Genomic DNA, 20295 nt, shown 5'->3' on the forward strand with positions numbered 1-20295 from the left:
TTCATTTTTGTGGGTGGTTATGAATTAATCTTATTTACCTTTATGCATCATCCTCGTTGGAAGCTAACTGAGAGCTTTTGAGATTTACTGGCCAGTTTATTCTGTGAATAAAGTAAGTATACCCAACAAAACTTGGTTTAAAGGGATTGTTCAAATGAAAGTCGCGTGTTCCTGAAAGAGGAGATCAATGGAAAAGAACTGAAATGGAAAAAGGACATTCAATGGGATGCAACATAGAGGCCCAGAAAAGTTTCCCTCTGTCGTGTATATATAAGCTGCTTATCTCTTTACCAAAGCAAATTCTTTAATAGTCCTTCTCCCTAGAACAGGATGGACCAAGTGCAGTAGGTTAATACGTAGCAACCCTCATCCTGGATTTTTTTTTTCAAACTAACCCCCTACTAGGGTTTCATAATTTTAGGTAGCAGTATATGGATTATTGCAGCCCACGGGCCTTTTGAGGTTGAAGGATAGTTTTTGAAAGGACATGTTATAAAATAAAATTACTTTGGAGCATGAATACATGCATGGACGCATTATATATATATATATATATATATATATATATATATATATATATATATATATATATATATATATATTTATATATTATTCGAGCACGATATTGGCTTGATTTTCATATATATATATATATATATATATATATATATATATATATATATATATATATATATATATATATATAGTATATATACACATAGCATATATACATCCTAACACTATACATATAGTGAGATAATTCCTATTGAGGAAGGAGTTAGACAGGGAGACCACATCTATCTCTCCTAAATTATTCACAGCATGCATGGAAGAAGTTTTTAAGAATTTAGATGGGAAGAATGTGGGAGTTAATATTAACGGGGAATACTTCAACATCTTAAGATTTGCAGAGGTCATCGTTGTGTTTAGTGACTAATGTGAGAAATTACAAAAGATGATAGAATATTTTGATAGAGAAAGCAGAAATGTTGGGCTGAAAATAAATGAGTAAAACTAAGATAATGTTCAATGAAAATGAAGAGACAACAAATAAGTTATGGACGAGCCTCTAGAGGGTGTTATTGAATATACGTACTTAGGACAGACAGAAATAATAAAAACTTAACGTCAGTCACTGCCACATTCAGCCTTAAAGTGATTAATCGCGACTTAACCTTCTTTACAACAAAATTCAGAGAAGATTCATCAGCAGTAGGTCGAACCGCCTTCCATTTACCTCTTTCACGCATGTATGCATTTATTGAATATTAATGAAATCATTGTTCAATGCATCTTTCACATATGCTGTACAACCCTTTCACTCACCTGGCCTCATGCGTCCTTGCACTCATGCATTATAAACTGTTTCCACCAACCGGTGGTTGGTCTTTCTTTCCACATATCCCAAACCTCCAAATACTCTGATGCCACCTTTCACAAATACCTTTTCACCAGTTCTACATGTGCTCACATTTGTCATTCTGTTAATTCCTGTTACACCACATATTGGTTTTTGCTTTTAATTACATTCATCGCTCACACTCTCCTTCCGTAAAAGAAAGTAAACTTGATAATTCCTTCATACATTCTTCCGTGGCTCTCATTCTTTGTTTACCTATTCTATTTTCTTACCATAATGTTTTATAATTAATTTGAAATACATTTATGAAACAACCACTTTCATTATTCATATTAACATCTATTGTTCAATATTCGCGGTCACAATTTTATCATCATAACCATACTGTCGCTCAAATTTCTTTTTTCTCCTTGTGTTAACATATTCAAATTTTACCAGCTTTTCACAGTTCATTCGCAACTCATTTCGTATCCCAAAACCTCACTCCTGTATCCACTGCCCCTTCTCTCTCATCACTTGCGAAAATCTATCCATAGAGATGTTGAACAGCGGTGGAGACATAACACACCCTTGTCTCAGACCCCTTTTCACACCAAATCAGTCACCCTCCTGTCTTCAGAGGCTAATCTTGAAATGTCTCACCACTGTCATAAATCTTTTCAACGATCGTGACTCTATACAAGACTTTCGCAGTGCCTGTTACAGTGCTTTTCTCTTAATTCTATAATAAACCTTTTTTTTCCGTTTTAGGTTCATATATGTCACTAATTTTTCTCTTTATTTTCAAGCTTCTCAGCATAATTCTATTATACCTTCTTCCCTCTCTAATCTTAGCGTTGTTTAACCCCCCCCCCCCCCCCTTCACCAGTGCTTCTGTCACCTGGCGTATTTAGTAAAATTTTAACCATGTACCGTCTATGCCCTGATGAATAACAATATGCCCCTATAATTTTTAGTCGCCTCAACCGTACTTTTATACAGCAGAACAATTATTCCTCTCATCTATTCCTTTGGAGCCTCATTCAGACGTATATTTATCTTCGGTATATGTTTTATATCGTGTTAAACTTTACTGCATAAAGAATTTAAATATGTAGATGGCGAAGATATGAGTTGAAGTGGCATTTTATTAGTTTTGGTTTGAATGATAATCTTTCAATCATTCTATCTACTCGCCCTTATTTGGAGGACAAAATGTCGGTGACATGTGATTTTGTTTGCGTTTATACATGTTTGTGTCTTTGCCTATCGTGTTAAATCGATATCTTGTATGTGTGCATGCTTGTACGTTGTATTAGACTGATGCTTTATTCATGTTAGTCTTTGGAATTTGTTTGTGTTAAGTATCGGATCAATATTTAGTACGTTTCTGTGTACGACTACTGTGGATGTGACGATAATACTATATCTATTATTATTATTATTATTATTATTATTATTATTATTATTATTATTATTATTATTACTAGCTAAGCTACAACCCTAGTAGGAAAAGCAAGATGCTATAAGCCCCATAAGGGCTCCAACAGGGAAAGTAGCCCAGTAAGGAAAGGCAATAAGGAAATAAATTACAAGAACTAATGAACAATTCAAATAAAATATTTTAAGAGCAGTAGCAACTTCAAACTAAATCTTTTATATAGGAAATATAAAACCTTCATTACGTTGGGCGTGTTTGTTTTTGTATCGAAGCCAATTTGTGTTTGTTTATGGTATTAGATTGATACTATGCATGTCTTTATTGTACAACACCAGTCCTCCTTGATATGGAATGGTTTTTATAACACCATTCCTGTCTTTTCCATCTACTTTAATCCCCTTCCACTTTCTCCATTATTCCTACTTCAGTCGTCATCCTGTCTTTCGCCATCATCCTTGTCGTAACCTTCATCACATTTTGTAAGCAAATACTTTGTGGTTTTTTCTTGCAGTTTTTTTTTTTTTACGTCTAGCTAGCTCTTACAAAGTGAAAATCATCCTGGTTATGTTGATAATTTATGCAAATAATTTTTCTGCCTCCCAGTTATTCGTGAAGACAATTATAGGATGTTGACTCTCTCTCTCTCTCTCTCTCTCTCTCTCTCTCTCTCTCTCTCTCTCTCTCTCTCTCTCTCTCTCTCTCTCTCTCGGTGCGTGCATAAGATAATAATTGCATAATAACACACACTTGAGTCTCCCTTTCTCTGACTTTTAATTCGAGATGATGTTTGTCAAAAGCATTGGTATAGTCCCTCCTCTGTGCTATTGTCAAAACAAAACGCGCATTAGGCTATAGTCTTTCCGTCCATAAAATATGGTTAGAAGTTAAAAACTTCAAGTATAAAAAAGAAGCTCTTTATTTATTTCAATAAAATCCTAGATAGTCTTGTATTCAGAAGTTTGATTAAAGAGAATACCATAACACGTTAATGGAAATTTTGCAAGATTGAAGGTATATCAAACGTTTATGCGGGTATTGGAAATGGGCAGATTTGCAAACTAAATGATATGATGCTGTGATGGATTACAGAATATACGGACAATATTTAGGAAAAAGAATCTTCAAAAGTACGAACGAACAAAATACTCGATGAAAGTCCTAATATATAGGCTACAAGAAATACAATCTGGCTGTTTTTAAATGACTTTAGGCTCGTGGGCAAAGGGAACTTTGTTTTGCTGAAATTTGGAAATTTCCTGGTTCGTCAGTTAGTTCAGCCTCAACATTGCAAGCAGACAAAAACCTTCATTGATGATAGCATGGTCCAGGGATCATCTTGCAACTGACGTTGATGATGTCGAAAGCATCGGTTACGTCACAAGAGGCAGCATTAGTGAGCGGAGCTTTGTTTGTTTACATCGGAAGACTGCGCTGTGATTTGTAGCCCATATTTACTCAACCTACTCACTAGATGTGGTCTGTTGATTCCTATTGGACTCATTGAAAGGAGGCGGAGGAGGAGAAAGAATGCCACCTTTTACTTTTAAAAGAGGAAGTGACCGCTATGTCAGTCGGCGGTCACGTACTTCTCTAAGCAGAAATTTGAAAATCGTGGCTTGCCCTTAACTTAGTTCAATGTGTGGCGTAAGTACAATTTTTATGAATTGAGGCTTCTGGAAAGTTTTACCTGACTGGAGTAACTTTCGGCTTTGTTATTGGATAGGAGGATTGTGAGATATTTTTTCAGAATGATTAAAGAATGCATGTGAAACTTGGCTCTTAACAGATATCCATACATATTTGTTTGCTTCTACACTAGGCTACTTATAATCTTTACCATTACGGTGCGCACGTTTTCTTCCAGTTCATTATTATTATTCTATTATTATTAGCTTACTCATACACTTCAAAATATCTATACCAACTCAAGTGAAGGTGTTTTATCGCGAATCACTGCCTAAGACGGTTTTATCTTACATAATTAATTTATATAGGGTGCAATGGCTATCCTCCGATTGGACGACGGCGTGTATAGTCGATTACCAATATACTCCAGTTGCACGTAGAAATGTAAGGATACACTATTTTATTTTGTGATTATTTTTCGAAATAAAATGAGTAGCTTCAGTGCGGATGTCATGTGATAAGACAAGCAGTACTTTACAGGTGAAGGTTACAGGCTGCAGTCAAGTACACATTAAATTGGTGAAAATGTTAAGCAGCAAAGAATGGTGTACCAAAAGAATAAGCTCCTGAGTCCCTTAACGCGCAACATATATTATGAAATATTTATGGAAACAGAAATAGAAAACAGTGTCATATTCTTGTTTTGTAATTCGACCGATGGAATACGATCACAAACCACACAGCGGTTTGGAATGTTATCGCGTTAAAGAACCACAGGACGTTCTGTTTTGTTTTGCAAGGCTTGTATTTCACACCCTTGAATAAAAGTGTTGCGATCTGAGTGGTCCACTGTGTTGATTTTTTTTTATCTGGTTATTAGGAAAACTCTCCTCCCCTTTCTTGTCGAATATTTTTGCAAATAACATTGGCTACTATGTCATGTTTTGAATAAACCCAGAACCCAGACAGTGTTACATAAGGCTGTTCATTAAATACACGCCCTCAAAAAATGGCCCTCAATTAGTGCATGAATGCAATCGGGCTGTGCATTTGGTACACATGTCAGAGATGATTATTGGCAATATCCTTTTAGTAATTGATCATGGACCTTGCACATTTTGCAATTGATGTCAAACCTCCATATGTCCTGTCATTATCATGAGCCTGTTTCGATAGTAAGGTCTGTAATTCATCTTTCATAAGCAAATGGCCTGTCGGTATTCTTTTAGGTTTTATCAGTTGGTAAAGCAGTCTGTTGACTGAAATAGTCGTCTTGATAAGTTATGTCCAAGGGTCATCTAAAATTATTATAATTTTTATTTATTCAGGCAAAGAATAATATCGGAATATACCTGTCTACTCTTGACTGTATTATGTTTTAATCCTTTCAGAAAACTAATTTTATCAACCAAACAATTTCATTACATTCATTTTCGTTTAACCAATAAATTTAACCAGGTTTTTTTTTGTTACTGAAGGTTTACATAGAAATATATGTCAATTATTAAAAAAAAAATGATTATAGCAACACGAAGTGAAAACCGTTATTAAGATGAATCGGTATTTGTTTGATCAAATTAAAATGATGGGGACTTTTCGAATTCCTAAAATATTTGAGGAAAATAAACCATCTTATATTCGTCATATGCATTTTCATTTTTGGAAACTAATAATAATAATAATTATTGTTGTGATTTACACTTTAGTGGTGGTTGTGAAACACAATAGCGAACATCTAGTACGTATTTCAGTAAATGGATAAAAATAAGGAAAAAAATTCACGCAGTGGAGTCAAGCGATGAGTAAGGAAGAGCAAAGAAAGGCTCTGAAATACCCAGAAGAGGGAAAGGATTGACAGATCCTGTATTTTATGATTATTTGATAAATTTCCCAAAAAAATTTACTGTCATATATTCTTATCTGATTCATTCTCATTTTATGCTTTCAAGATTGATTATTCTTAAATTGTGTACGCGTTATTTTCTCAAGGATTAATCCTATTATATATTTCCCGTTTCAGTTGTATCACAATTATATTTGATAATTTCTTCGTGGTCACGAGTTACTTTCTGGTATTGAGTCTTAACAATATTATTTCTAGTCTTTCAAAGTTCCAAAGTTGGTGCAGAACGTGATGCCTGTAAACAAATAATAGCAGAAAAAATAGTATTAAACATTCCCTTCATATATTGATATTGGTGCACGAACTATTTTCCCTGTGTTTGATTAGTGCCAGCATTGATGTTCGTATATCCATCACTGTTTTTCATCACTCTCACTGTGCTTTTGGTATGTAGAGGTTGGTTGGAGGTTGTATAGTATTAACCCCAGCCTTTCATTTGTTTGGCACATCCCATGCAATTTGTAGAAATTTGTAAGGCAGCTTGAACGTTCTTCTACCACCCCATTTATGTACTCTAACCATATTCAATGCAGTATTGACTGCTGTAACCTTCGGGTGTCATAGATATACAGTGTGTTCAATTGATTACTGTCCCTACCTTATATTCCGGGTTACGACAGTTTGCTTCTTCTTTCCACCTTTACCCTTTTCTCTAAAACCTTTGTCTAAAATGTGTGTGGAAATTCATTCGTCTGAGGTAATTGGACAAATATTTTTAATTGTGGCTTAACGGCCATTGGTCAGTTACTGCACCTTTTTTTCTGGTTTTAGTGCCGTTCGATCTCTGTTTTTTTGACATCCCTATATTTTCTAGACCGTTCCTCTCGAGTGAGTTGCTTTTAGTGTAATAGAAGAGGGGTCTCGTTCCTCGGGTAATTTTTCTCTTCTCTAGAGATTGGTGTTGAAAGTTAGGGTCATGCTCTGTTAGTAGGGAAATATGTGCGTTCCCGGTATGACACTTGAAAAATATCCAATAGAAATAATTTAATTGGGTGTATATTATACGTTGAGATACTACCGCTAGAGAGTTACGAGGTCCTTTGACTGGCCAGGCAGTATTGCATTTGTCCCTTCTCTCTGGTTACAGTTGTTTTTCCCTTTGCCTACACACACACACATACCAAATAGTCTGGTCTATTTTTTACAGGTTCTCTTCTGTCCTCATACACCTGACAACGCTAAACAATTCTTCTTCACCCAAGGGTTACCACACTGTTATTGTTCAGTGGCCACTTTCCTATAGATAAGGGTAGAAGAGACTGAGGGTATGGTAAACAGCTCTTCTAGAAGGAGACTCCTAAATTAAACTATTGTTCTCTAGTCTTGTGTAGTGCCATAGCCTCTGTACCATGGTCTTCCGCTGTCTTGGGTTAGAGTTCTTTGGCTTGAGGGTACACTCGGGCACGCTATTCTATCTTATTTCTCTTACTCTTGCTTGTTAAAGCTTTTATGCTTTATATAGATGTTTATTTTATTGTTGTTACTGTTCTTAAAACATTTTATTTCTCCTTGTTTCCTTTCCTCACGGGGCTATTTTCCCCGTTTAATCCCCTGGGCTTATAGCATCCTGCTTTTTCCATTTGGTGTTTAAGCTTAGCAGTTAATAATAATGATAATAATAATAATGATGATAATAATAATAATAAGTATATCTGCGGATTTTTTAAAATGGAAATTTATGCATTCCAAGAAAAATGTGCAAAACCATTTTTATCGTGACTGTGGTTCCTAAGGAAACTCATGTTTATTAATAAAATATTTAACAAAATAAGTTGCTCGAAAGGAGTGGAAAAAGGAAGGCTAAATATATTTAAATATAAAAGTAGATTAACAGGCTCTTAGAAAATAAAAGATATATAAGAAAGAATGCAACGAACAAACATTTTGTCAGATGTATGAGAAATCCCTTTAGAAAAGTGACCAGCACCGCTGTACATTGTCATTCGGTACATTATAACGTAGCTTAAAAACTTCGCATGTATACAGGCATTAATATCATTGCATTGAATCATTGGCTATAACATGCTATATATAGGGCAGAAGAAGTATTAAGTAAAAAAGAAAGAATATATATATATATATATATATATATATATATATATATATATATATATATATTTATTTATTAATAGCTTTTCTGACATAATTAAATTGAATCGAGTACTGTATATAATTATGGGGGATTTTTTTTCACATTTTTATATGCCTTCCGAAATTTTTGCGAAAGGTATTTATTCGCCCGTGTATGTTTGTTAGTTTGTGAGCAATTTTACGCAAAAACTACGGTACAGATTTAGACCAAATTTTGTAGCCATGTTGGGTATGACCCAAGAATGAATCCGTAACATTATGGATATTGGATATTTAGTTTATTTAATTATTTGTTTGTTTGTGAGAAACTTTACATAAAAGACTACAGTACAGATTTTGACCAAACTTGGTAGTTATGTTTGGTATGACCCAAGGATGAGTCTGTAACATTTTGGATAAAGTGCATCAAAGTACAAGTACACAGCTGTACTTTAAGATTAATTACATTGATTATTTTTTGTGAGTGTGTGAACAGTATTACGCAAAAACTAATTAACCAATTTCAACGAAACTTGGTGGACATTAGATTTTGAAAAAAAATACATCGAATTACAAGTACTCAGTGGAGCAAAACATGACTGGCATGGCTAAGGCATGCTCCGTACCTAGTGCCCCTCCAATCTTTGTAATGTTTCCCTTGTTGCTGTCGTTTCAATTTTATTATATCTTAATCATTTACATAGCGTCCTTTTTTCCGGTGTTTCATAGGTTTAAAAGTTTTTATGACCTTGAATTTGAGTACGCGATTTCTTTCTCTAGACCTTTTTGTTGATTTCGTTTTTCCTAAATCTAGTACAGTACATGACTTCTTGGCTGTACTCGATTTTAAAATCCGATTAGTTCCGGTTTTACAAATATTTTGTGTATTTTGAGGATGCCAGAAAACTTTAAATCAATCAATCAATTATGTATTTTGATTTCAGCAGCACTTTTAAGTAGCCTGCATTATTTTTATATCGGTTTTATTTATTAATTTATTAATTTTTGTATATGTGTAGATCAGTATAATGCAACATGACAAAATTTTAGCTATAACAAACTCTCTCTCTCTCTCTCTCTCTCTCTCTCTCTCTCTCTCTCTCTCTCTCTCTCTCTCTCTCTCTCTCTCTCAGGACCTGGGTGCAATCCTTGTTACCTAATTCATTTGTTGTTCCTTACTCCATACTAAAAGTAATCATATTTATATGGGATGTTACCGATGCTTAAAATCTAAGCCAACTGGTGAGATGAAACTCAAAAGATATCTCTTAAAATTCCTTTAATCTTGACGTTTGTTAATAGCTTGTTAATTTATGAATTTTTAGAAAAAAAAATCTTTCAGTCCTGACTTTTTTTTCACTACTTTTATTTTATGTAAGAATGTCAGGTTGAGCAGATAGCCTACTTTAAACTTGCAATTTCATCAAATGGTTCTCTTAACAAGCACATGACGGTTTGTATCAAAGTGTAAAGTTGGAAGTTTTACACGCCCATTTGTTTATTTTAAAGGTAACTTGGCTTTTATCAATTTCTAAATATATATAAAGTTAATTTAGGAGTCCGAGGGCGTGGCCACAAAATAAATAGCATACTCTAGTTCTAGTTTAAATGGAAAGGTTTTAAAAGTGAGTGAAAGGCTTACTTCTTAAAAGATGGAAGGTTTTAGGAAAAGGCTAAATATAAATTGCTAAACAATTCCAAATTAGCAGTTTTTGGGTTATCTAAGCATTGGTTGGATTTATTTGGTTACTCAGTGATACGTTTTGACATTTTTGTATATTTAAATGACTTGTGGGATTTACATTATTGAAAAATTTTCAGTGAGCTTCTCGAGAGTTAACTTTTGTTATTTCATTCTGTTGGAGCAGTTTATGTTTCGGAGTGTATGCATTTATATTTTATTTTTCAAATTAAATTTATTCTAATTTTTTAAGACTGATGCAAACAGTAATCATAGTTGTAACAATTGTTATAAAATAATGGTAAAGACAACTTATAGCACAATGTAAAACGTGTACATTATTTAAGATTACATGATTTATTCAAAACGGCATATTATGAAAATATGAAACACTCCAAATAATCTCTCGTCAACCTCTGCATCTAATAAATAACCAATTTCTCTTTTTTCCAGAATCAAGACAAACGGGTCCCTACCACGGGATAAAAGGCTGCCGTCTTCACCTACTGGATTGCCTACCACTCCCACTTCAGCCACATCACCCACTCCTACATCTACACCAACTATCTCCAGTAATTTGAGATGCAAAGCAACATCAGAAGATGAACTAGATGCAATTTTCAGTTTTGACTCCCCAGACATTTCTAATCATGGACAGTGTGCGTCACTTACACGGTAGGTTTATAGATAAAATTTGTGACATGGGTTTGTGGAAGGCTTCTTTTGGGTAATTCCTTATGACCGATGATGTAGTTTTGAAATTTATTTCGTCTGTAAGCTAGCCAGGTCAAAAGTGTATAACTGGCCTGGAACATTAAATAACCTGTAAAATCTAAAGATCATCCTTGGCAGGCTATTGGTCATGGTAGATCTGAATCCCCATGCTGCATAGTCTTCATTTCAATTTTGGCTAAGAAATATGCAGTTAGTACTCTTACTTTGCCCCATACACTGTCAAGTTTATTCTTTGTACTTTGTTACAGTACACTTTGCTATATAATATAATATGCCATGTTCAGTTTAATTGCATTTATTACATATTTTAATTGTTCAGTTAAACATTTCATATATCTTAATCTTTATTCTTATTTTTTTTTTTCAGAAATGGGACCTTACCAAATTACCCACCCTTTCCTAATCCTGGTCCTTTACAAGTTCCTTCTCATTCTCCAAGTCCAAGTAGTCCGAAAAGTCCTTATGAAAATGTAAGTCCTTCTTATCTCACGTATCCTATGCCACAAAGTCCAAGGACCCGTATTAAAACAATTGTAGGAAAAGAAAGAAATGAGCGAATAGATAGAAAAGATAATTGCGAGATTATTGAAAACAGAATGGCCATACAAGGATCAGATTTACAGGAAGGCACTTGTGATAGCAAAAAAGTTAAAAGCCCCCGTATGTCTAGGGAGAGTGAAAAAAACAAGGAAAACCTAAGTCCCAATTCAAGATCTGAATCCTCAAGCTCTTTGGATTTACCTGCTCCTCCAAAACCCCCCAGATCGCCAAGAGTTGATAGATCGGTGCTAGGAGATTCCCCTACTAATACTAAAGTGAATGTTGATAATCCCCAATCAGTAACAGCTTCACAAGTCAATATGAACGGGGATTGTGCAGTAGCTATAAGTCAGACAAGTACTGTGTGTCGGGAAGTGATGTCTACTAGTGTTGATGGAACATTGAACACTTATGAAAATAGTCAATTAGTGGGCCAGAATGATTTGAATACTACAAACAATAATGTAATGGAATGTTCAACAGACTCAAGTGTGGTTACTAGTCCAAAGGATAATTTCTTCAAAAACTCTTCGACTATGGAAAGCCCATTGTCACCACATGAAGGTGAAGGGAAAATCGTCAATAGAGTGTTCGAGGAACATCTTATCAGAAACATCCAAGATACCTTTAATATTGATGTAAGCTCACAATTTTATGGTACACTAACTTGAGTAGCTCTGTAAGTGAATTTTAGATTGCAGTTCAGTACATTGTTTGAATGTTTAGGAAGAGCTTGTATTCTTCACTAGCTTCATGTTTTAGATAATTGATATTGCTATTTTGTGTAAGACCTGTTATTCTTTGGTATATACACATACTTAGCAATGTGCATTTGATTTTAAAAAGTTTAAACCTTCACTGTTGTGCATGGAATTTTAAAGTAAATATCAAATGTATCAATTGAAAAATTTCCTGATCTTGCATGAGCATTAAAGATGCATTGAACTTTCCTTCTTTTATTAAATTATTTCATTATTTTTTACTAGTAGTAAAGAATGTTGCTAAGCCTTTACATAAATTGGTTGCATATTCGTAAGGATGCTAGTTCTATTCCCACCTGACACTCCCCTTACAACAGGACGTGCCTGGGGAGATAGAACGCCTCAAGGGGATCAAGAACGAGACTCTTCAGTCTGTGACGGATCTCAAACGCAGTGTTACGGAACTGGAGTTAACTGAGGATGAAGCACTGAGAGAGGTAATATTTAGAGAGAAATGCTTCAAAATGCAACATTTCTAGAGATAAAATTAATAACTTCATGAATGTATAATGGTGAAAGGTAAATTTTGGGGAGTGTTTACAATATTTCTTTGCATGTGATTTAAAATATCTAACTAAAAACACTTGTGTTTTAGCTACTATGCTGTATAACTAAAAAATTAAATTCTCTTTCATTGTAAGGTGACATGACTTTTGTAGATACTTCCTGTCAACTATTCTTTTTGGGTATGTGACTACATATATGATGGATATCGGTAGTTATTCTTTGTTGATTTACAGCTAAAGACAGTATAGCTACTGTAGATAAGTAGTTGGTTGTTCAGCTTTATATATCGTAAATTGTACGATCAGTTACTGTAATATCTAGCGATAAATTTAGTAAAGGACAATTTTTTTTGTTTCTCAATGAAATACAGTACTGTGTATACTTGTACATTAAGAGATGCCTTTCAATTTTGACATGGCTATCTGAGTACAGTACAGCTTAGATAGAGCATGTGGAGGTAATTGTAAAAACTTTTTTTTCATTTTTTTATTTATTTCTGTAAAAATGCATTTTGAGAAGACCTTTACCCTTAATATGATAAACTGCTTATGTGCTTTCAAGATATTGTTTAACCCTTAATAATATAAAGGCATATACAGGATATTTCATGTTACTTGATTATTTTTTGGGGGGTTTTATAATGATCTAGAAACATCCTTAGTTTTCATAACTCTTTAACAGAATTATCATTGGGTTTCATATGTCGCAAACATTTTCATGGTGATTGTAGAGAGACTGATATGTTAGTTTTCACGTAACTTTAGATACTTTACATACCTGTATATGGTTTTGAATGAGACATATCATTCATTGTAAATATTTATTTCTTTACATGTTTTTTTTTTCAGATTTTTGTACATAGTAGAATCCCTAGATCACAATTTTTCAAGGTTTTAGAGTATAACTACCACTACTTACAATGTAGAAAAATAGCTTGTAAGCCTTTTCGAAGGGTTGAATCCTCCTAGAAATTATGTTTACTTTAGATAATAAGTTACCATCATTTCTTGTGGGAAGGGATTGGAGTGAATTGATGAGTTTATTCCAAGCAATGATGAATTGTTTTGGATAACCAATCTATATTTGTATGGGGCTCTCTTGAATGCTGTTAAAGGATGAATTTTTTGTTGTTGAGAGTCAGGTTTACTGATCACTTGATTTTACCATGTCCCACCTTAGTTTCCAAACACTAGTTAGCACCTGGTGAAAAGAAAATCCGTAAAGCCTAAGGATTGTAAAAAAAATAAGTTATTGTAATACATTTTTGCATATAAGACATTGGAACTGATGGGTTACACACTCTTACTCCCTATTTTGAGAAATGTTCATCATGCTTAAAGTAAAGGATTTTTTTAGCTATCACCTACTTTAACACTCGTACAACACGCTACATACGGATTAGTAAGATCTATAAAGCAAGCACTAGAAATCGTGAATTGTAAAATTCATAGGGGCTCTATGAGCCAATGGAGGGAAGTGAAATAGGCAGGTATTAAATATATTTTTTTTCATATCTTATAATTTGAATTTCAGTTGGAAGTTGAGCGGGCTCTACTTGGAGGAGAATTAGCACCTTTACGAGAAAAGTTAAATTTAGAGGAACAACATTTAGAAGAACTCTTATATCGTAGTAGTCAGTTAGAAGACCAGTGTCAGCAAGAGAAGCAAGTACACCAGGAAGCTATTGAGGTAATTTAATTATTTTCTATTTATGCTAGAATACACATAAATTCTTTAAGATAGTGTAATAATAAATAATGTACTGTATATATATTCACTTGTTGTGTATATCTCATTAATGATAGACCTCTCTTGTAAGAAAACTTGTTAAAACCTTAGTAAAGTTTTTGTCTACCAATTCAGTTGTATAGATTGCTTTTTAATATTGTATCTTAGGCTTGTCGTTCTCGTCTGGAAGCAGCTGAGAAGGAACTAGATCGTTTGGAGGGTTCGAGTGAAAGCTTCAAGGGTACCACAGATGAAGAAACAGAGATGTTAGAGAACCTTAAAGCTCAGCATGAAGCTGTTGAAATGGAAAGAAGGGTAAGAGTCAATTGATTGATTTGCACACAACATCCAGATGATGCTAATTGTGCAATGTATTGTTATATAACTTAACTATCACAATTAACCAAGTTCTGTGAATTCAAGAGTGGGAACTGTAGATTTTTTCTCCTCCAAGTTTTTTGTTTAGCATAAACTGTACACTCATTTGGTTTTACTCCTCTGCCTCCTCCTTTAATAGATAAGAAGACAATTAGTCCTCTCCGGTGGACTTTCTGGTTGAAGTCCTCTGTCTTCACATATAACCTTAATTTCTTGAGTTCCTCTACTAGTCTTTGCCTTAGCTTTTCTATACCTATTGCTTCTCAGATTAACTGTTCCTCATCCATTCCTATCACATGTCAAAACATCTAAATCCTCGAGGTCTATAACTAATGTGCAGCCACCTGACACCACATCTTGTACTGTTGACATAAAACTGATTATATAATTGTGTTTTTAAGTCTCTAATTTCCATCAGTGCCCATATCCTTGTTCTCTTGAATTGATCTTAATGCTTTGCTTTACTAATGGGATCTTTTTATTGCCAGTAGTCTAGCCTTTTTATTTCTTTTATGCTGCAGCTAATAATTTTCTTACTTCTTAATTAAGTCCTTGTTTCACAATACTTGCCTGTTTTCCCTAAGTTAACAGAAAAGTTTTTCTTTTAGGACCTGTACATTCACCCCAGTGTTTTTCTCAACTTTTCTCTCTTCTTTATCTGCCCTTTCCCACAATAATTGCATGGCAACTCTCCTGACTGTATCTGATCGATACTTTGTTTTGCTTACATTAGCATTCAATCCTCTGCTATACTTGCTCTCGTTTTTTAAATTTCCACAGCCTCTTCACCAGATGATACTGTTCCTTTGGTGTGGTAATTATTTGATAATTTGTAAATGTACGGTGTTCATGCTTATTGGTATGGCATATACTGTAATTGATCTAGTTTAATAGATTTTTTTATGCAGCATAAACCTCGAATAGGGATTTATTATGATGGTTGGAAGATACATTGTAATTTGTTTAGCTTCAGTAATTACAATTATCTGTTTTTCTCTTGTGTAATTTTCTAATTTTTTTTTTTTTTTTTTTAATTTTCTTGTCATTGTATTTGTCTTAGGTTGTTTCTTACATGTACAGTATGTGTTTTGCTTCTCATAGATTTGGTAAATACAGTATATTTGAGAATTTTGACATTAGGTAGACATTTAAGATATCTAAAACTGTTATTTTTCAATATTTAACTTAGCCGGTGATTATATAGCTGCAACTCTGTTGCCCGACAGACAACTCTACGGTAAAAACTCGCCAGCGATCGCTACACAGGTTGCGGGTGTGCCCAACAGCGCCATCTGTCGTCCAGATACCCAGTACTCAATGTAAACAAAGACTCAATTTTCTCTCTGTCGAGCTATCGACAAGACGTACTTACTCGCTGTTGCTAAACTGGAGTTTTTTCACAACTAATTGGTGAAGTACTTTATTCTAGTTTTGAGCTTTCGCTATGCAGGTGTTTTATCTTCATCTTGAATCTTGAACGCGTTTTGGATAGATTTAATTATGGTGACAAAGAGAGTATGGACTTTCTTTCACTTTTAAATGGCCGACCCTTCCCTTAGACGGAAGTGTGTTTAGGCTTTTAGTAATTATATCACGTTATAGATTTTCCTCTATATATTTTATATCTCTCCGCCTTTATTAGGCCTCTTCGATTAACTTTCCATTTATTATAAACATATAAAAATAATTTTAATGTTTTGTTTATATAGACCTTTCCTGAGAGTAGGCGGTCCTAACTTGGAAACCGAAGTTAATCAACGTTGAGCCCTTTATATCGTAATTAGCTTTTAAAGAGCTAAGGATTTAAAACTTTTTAAATGTAATATTTTATGAAAGAATTTCTTTGATAGTCTTCGTACTGTTTTCAAAGATGAACTAACGTTTAGTTTATTTATGCTACGCAGTTGTTGACGTTCAGGACGTTCAACATGCACTCTATCGTTACGATAGAGAGAGAGTGTATCACGGTTTCACTTTGCAGTAAGAGTAAATCGATTCTGACGTTTTGTTCATTCTTTCTTAGCTTAAATGTTTTAAATTCTATTTTAAAGGAACTTTTTAATTGAAAAACCTTTCAGTTTTTTCCTTTAGTCAAATAACATGTTTTTTTGACGAAATATAATTGGGCTCTTCTCTTAGGTGCGAAATCAAGAGAGAAAGAGAGAGAGAGATAGAGACGGAGGGAGAGAGAGGAGAGAAAACGTTCCGTTCAAGCGGGTAACGTTGTTCTCGAGTTACTCTCGTCCCTAGTCGCTGTACGGGGAGGAAGGATAAAACGTTTTAGTTTTTTATTCTCGTCCCCAGGCTATGTGCGGTGAGAGATTGAAAACGTAGTTATATGAACTAGTGTTTAGTCTCTTTCCCAGCCACTGATTTTTTTATCTTAAAATATGTTTTCTGTTTTTTGCTGGTATTAATGAGCTTGCATTATACGACTGATTTCGCAATTACTACCTTTTAATGAAGGGTAGAATTGCGTGTTTCAGGTAGAAACCAGTAAAAGTTTCGATTTCAGTGAAATAAGTGCAAAACAGAAAATCGAAGTGATAAAGTGATATGCGCAAAGTGTTACAGTGTTATGTCCGAGGGTTCGTCTGTTCGTGCCTGTCATTCACCTAGTCCGGGACCTCTTACATGCTCCCAAGCCCAGGGGAGAAGTAATGTCAAACGACTTATGGGTTCGAGAGGCCTTGACCAACGAACAGACGTTTTCCCTCTATGGTATCGGGTGTATCTTACCAAGATCTCCCCTACCATAAGACGATAGAGACGTTGTTTCTCCTCGTCATCCGAAGGCTTTTCGCATAAGAAACCTGTCACAAGGTTTCGAAGCCCTTAAGCGAAAGTCAGTCCTTTCAGGACAGGTCCAGCGTCCTGGTTACAACCATTAGGACAGCTCTGACCCTATGCAGTCATCGGATAACTGCTCGCCGCCTAACAAAAGCGTAACACAGACTCCGAGAGTCTTTTTTTGTAGGCAAAGTGTTGCGGTCACAGACGTTACCCTCGTCTCTTACCACAACCATTTCCGTTGATCCTTAATGGGTTGTATGGCAAGACATGCAGTATATGCTTGCCTCCCTTATGGAAGACTATTCTGCCGATTAGTCCGTTGAGTCTAGCCGTTTATCTCATCGATATCCTGGCTTTCAGCCAACCTAACGTTCCTTTGTGCTTACTGTTGACGTTGGCGTAGCTTAGTCACGTCAGTCAGGTTGTTTAGAACCACACTCGATGCGGTCTCGTGTGGTTTTTCAGCCGCATTTGGACGTTAGGCCACTTGCTGATGCTCCTGTTGACGTTCAAGACGTTCACTAACAATCGGAGTTGACTTGTTTTGACGCTGTGCGTCAACCTCCGCATTCTAGAGTTGTTTTGACTGCTCAGTCTAGGCAGTCAAAGCAGTCTCGAGTGGACGCTGTGCGTCCTCACGCACCTGTTGTGGTTGACAGTTCAGTTGTTGACAGTTCACAGACTGTCAAGCAGTTACATGACGTTGCGTTCTGGTCCGCTACTAATGCACCAGTGAGTGTGGACTCTGTTTGTAAAGCATTGCCACCACGGTAGGTCTCTCCCTTGCTTGAGACTCAGCTTTTATCGGACAAGGTTCCTGTAGATGAGGAAGTTGCTGTTCTCCCTACTACTGATATTCCCTTGAGGACTCTGTCAGATGGAGTGGAGCCTAAAGCTGCTTAGCCTCCTATGGACTTTAATTAAATCATGATGATTTTTTTAAGGATCTTTGTCCGGATCTTTTTGTAACTGCTGCTCCTCATTCGCCTAAACGTCAGAGCTTACACTAGGCCTAGCTACTTCGAAGCCGTTGTTTTTAAGCTAGTGCTCTCTCGCTCTCCTAGAGAGCTTTACGTTGGCTAGGCGACTGGTTTTTCACCAGGAGGAGTTTGGGGGATACAGCCTTTGCTTTCCCTTCTTTTAAACTGGTTTATAGAGCGAGAGTCTGATATGACACGAGAGAAGTTCTCGGCTTGGGAGTTCATGCCTCTGCCCAGATAGACTTCTCAATTCTCGTAGACTCTCCCTGGCGCCTGGCCAGGAGACGCTCCAAGTTGTTTACAGGTCAACTTCACAGCTGTTTTCGAGCCTTTGAAGTTTTGCTGTACAATTATGTCACGCATAACAAGGCTTTCAGGGATGGTAAACGGTACCGCCTCAGTCGCTAACCCCGTCTGTTGCCACACCTGCTCCCGTAGACCCTAAATGGGCTTTGCTGCAAGACATGCAGTCCAAGCTTGCGTCCTTGATAGAGGACTTTAATGCGGAGAAGGTTGCTACCGAACCTTCTGGCCAACAACCTTCCAACCGGTCGGTTGTGCGCCCTGTTGACGCTGAGGTAACCTACTCGCGTCTGCCAGTTGAGGTGGTTCCTCCACCGATGCGACCCAGTGTGGGTTGCCAGCCGCACGTTGACGTTAAGCGACGCTCGGAGGTGGTTGTTGACGTTCAGGACGTTCAACAACCAGCAGAGGTGACTTGTTTTGACGCAGTGCGTCAACCTCAGCAACCCGGTAGGGTGTTGACTGCACAACCCAGACGGTCTAGACAGTCTCGGGTTGACGCTGTGCTTCCTCGCGCACCCATGGTTGTTGACAGTTCACAGACTGTGCAGCAGTTCCATGATATTGCGTCCGGCTCCGTCACGCATCCACCAGTGCGACCGGACTCAGCGAGCCAGACGTTGCCCACTCCGTTGCCGTTTCCTCATCAGTTTTCGGATGAGGAACCCTCTGATGAGGACGTTGCTGAACAACAAGACGATCAGCCCCCAGAATAGATCAAGCCCTGCTATCCATCCAGAAGAGGCTGAAGAAGGAACGCTGCTCAGTCAGGCTGTGGATGAGTCTGGTAGGGACGCTGTCATCCGTGGAACAATTTATGTCACTAGGAAGACTACACCTCCGTCCTCTTCAATACCATCTAGCTTTTCACTGGAAAAAGGACAAGACGCTAGAAGCGGTCTCGATCCCGGTTTCCGAAAAGATAAAGTCTTGTCTGACTTGGTGGAAGGACAATATCAACCTAAGAGAGGGTCTTCCCCTGGCTGTTCAGACTCCCAACCACGTTCTCTTCTCGGACGCATCGGACGTGGGCTGGGGCGCGACACTAGACGGTCGGGAATGCTCAGGACTGTGGAACTCGAGTCAGAGGAGCATGCATATCAACTGCAAGGAGCTGTTGGCAGTACATCTGGCCTTGAAAAGCTTCAAGTCTCTCCTTCGAGGCAAAGTGGTGGAAGTTAACTCGGACATCACCACGGCCTTGGCGTACATCTCCAAACAAGGAGGTACCCACTCACTGACGTTGTACGAGATCACAAGGGACCTGCTCATCTGGTCAAAAGGTCAAGACATCTCCCTAGTAACGAGGTTCATCCAAGGCGACTTGAACGTCATAGCAGATTGTCTCAGTCGGAAAGGGCAAGTAATTCCAACCGAATGGACCCTCCACAAGGATGTGTGCAAGAGACTTTGGGCCACTTGGGGTAAAACCATCCATAGATCTCTTTGCAACCTCGCTGACCAAGAGGCTTCCAATCTATTGCTCTCCAGTCCCGGACCCAGCAGCAAT

At 36.6% G+C, this 20295-nt stretch overlaps 1 protein-coding gene across 7 annotated transcripts in view; it reads left to right on the plus strand.

Annotated features, from left to right (window-relative positions):
* LOC137649648 (pleckstrin homology-like domain family B member 1) overlaps nt 1–20295 on the plus strand; it is a 471311-nt gene that overhangs the window by 299933 nt on the left and 151083 nt on the right. For all 7 annotated transcript variants that reach the window (XM_068382644.1, XM_068382630.1, XM_068382639.1 and 4 more), the window contains 5 exons: nt 10514–10735; nt 11163–11973; nt 12414–12533; nt 14137–14292; nt 14500–14646. In XM_068382644.1, coding sequence (XP_068238745.1) covers nt 10514–10735; nt 11163–11973; nt 12414–12533; nt 14137–14292; nt 14500–14646 — 1456 coding nt within the window. The remainder of the gene's footprint in view (nt 1–10513; nt 10736–11162; nt 11974–12413; nt 12534–14136; nt 14293–14499; nt 14647–20295) is intronic.

This window comes from Palaemon carinicauda, chromosome 1 (genome assembly GCF_036898095.1).
Source record: "Palaemon carinicauda isolate YSFRI2023 chromosome 1, ASM3689809v2, whole genome shotgun sequence".
Lineage (NCBI taxonomy): Eukaryota > Metazoa > Arthropoda > Malacostraca > Decapoda > Palaemonidae > Palaemon > Palaemon carinicauda.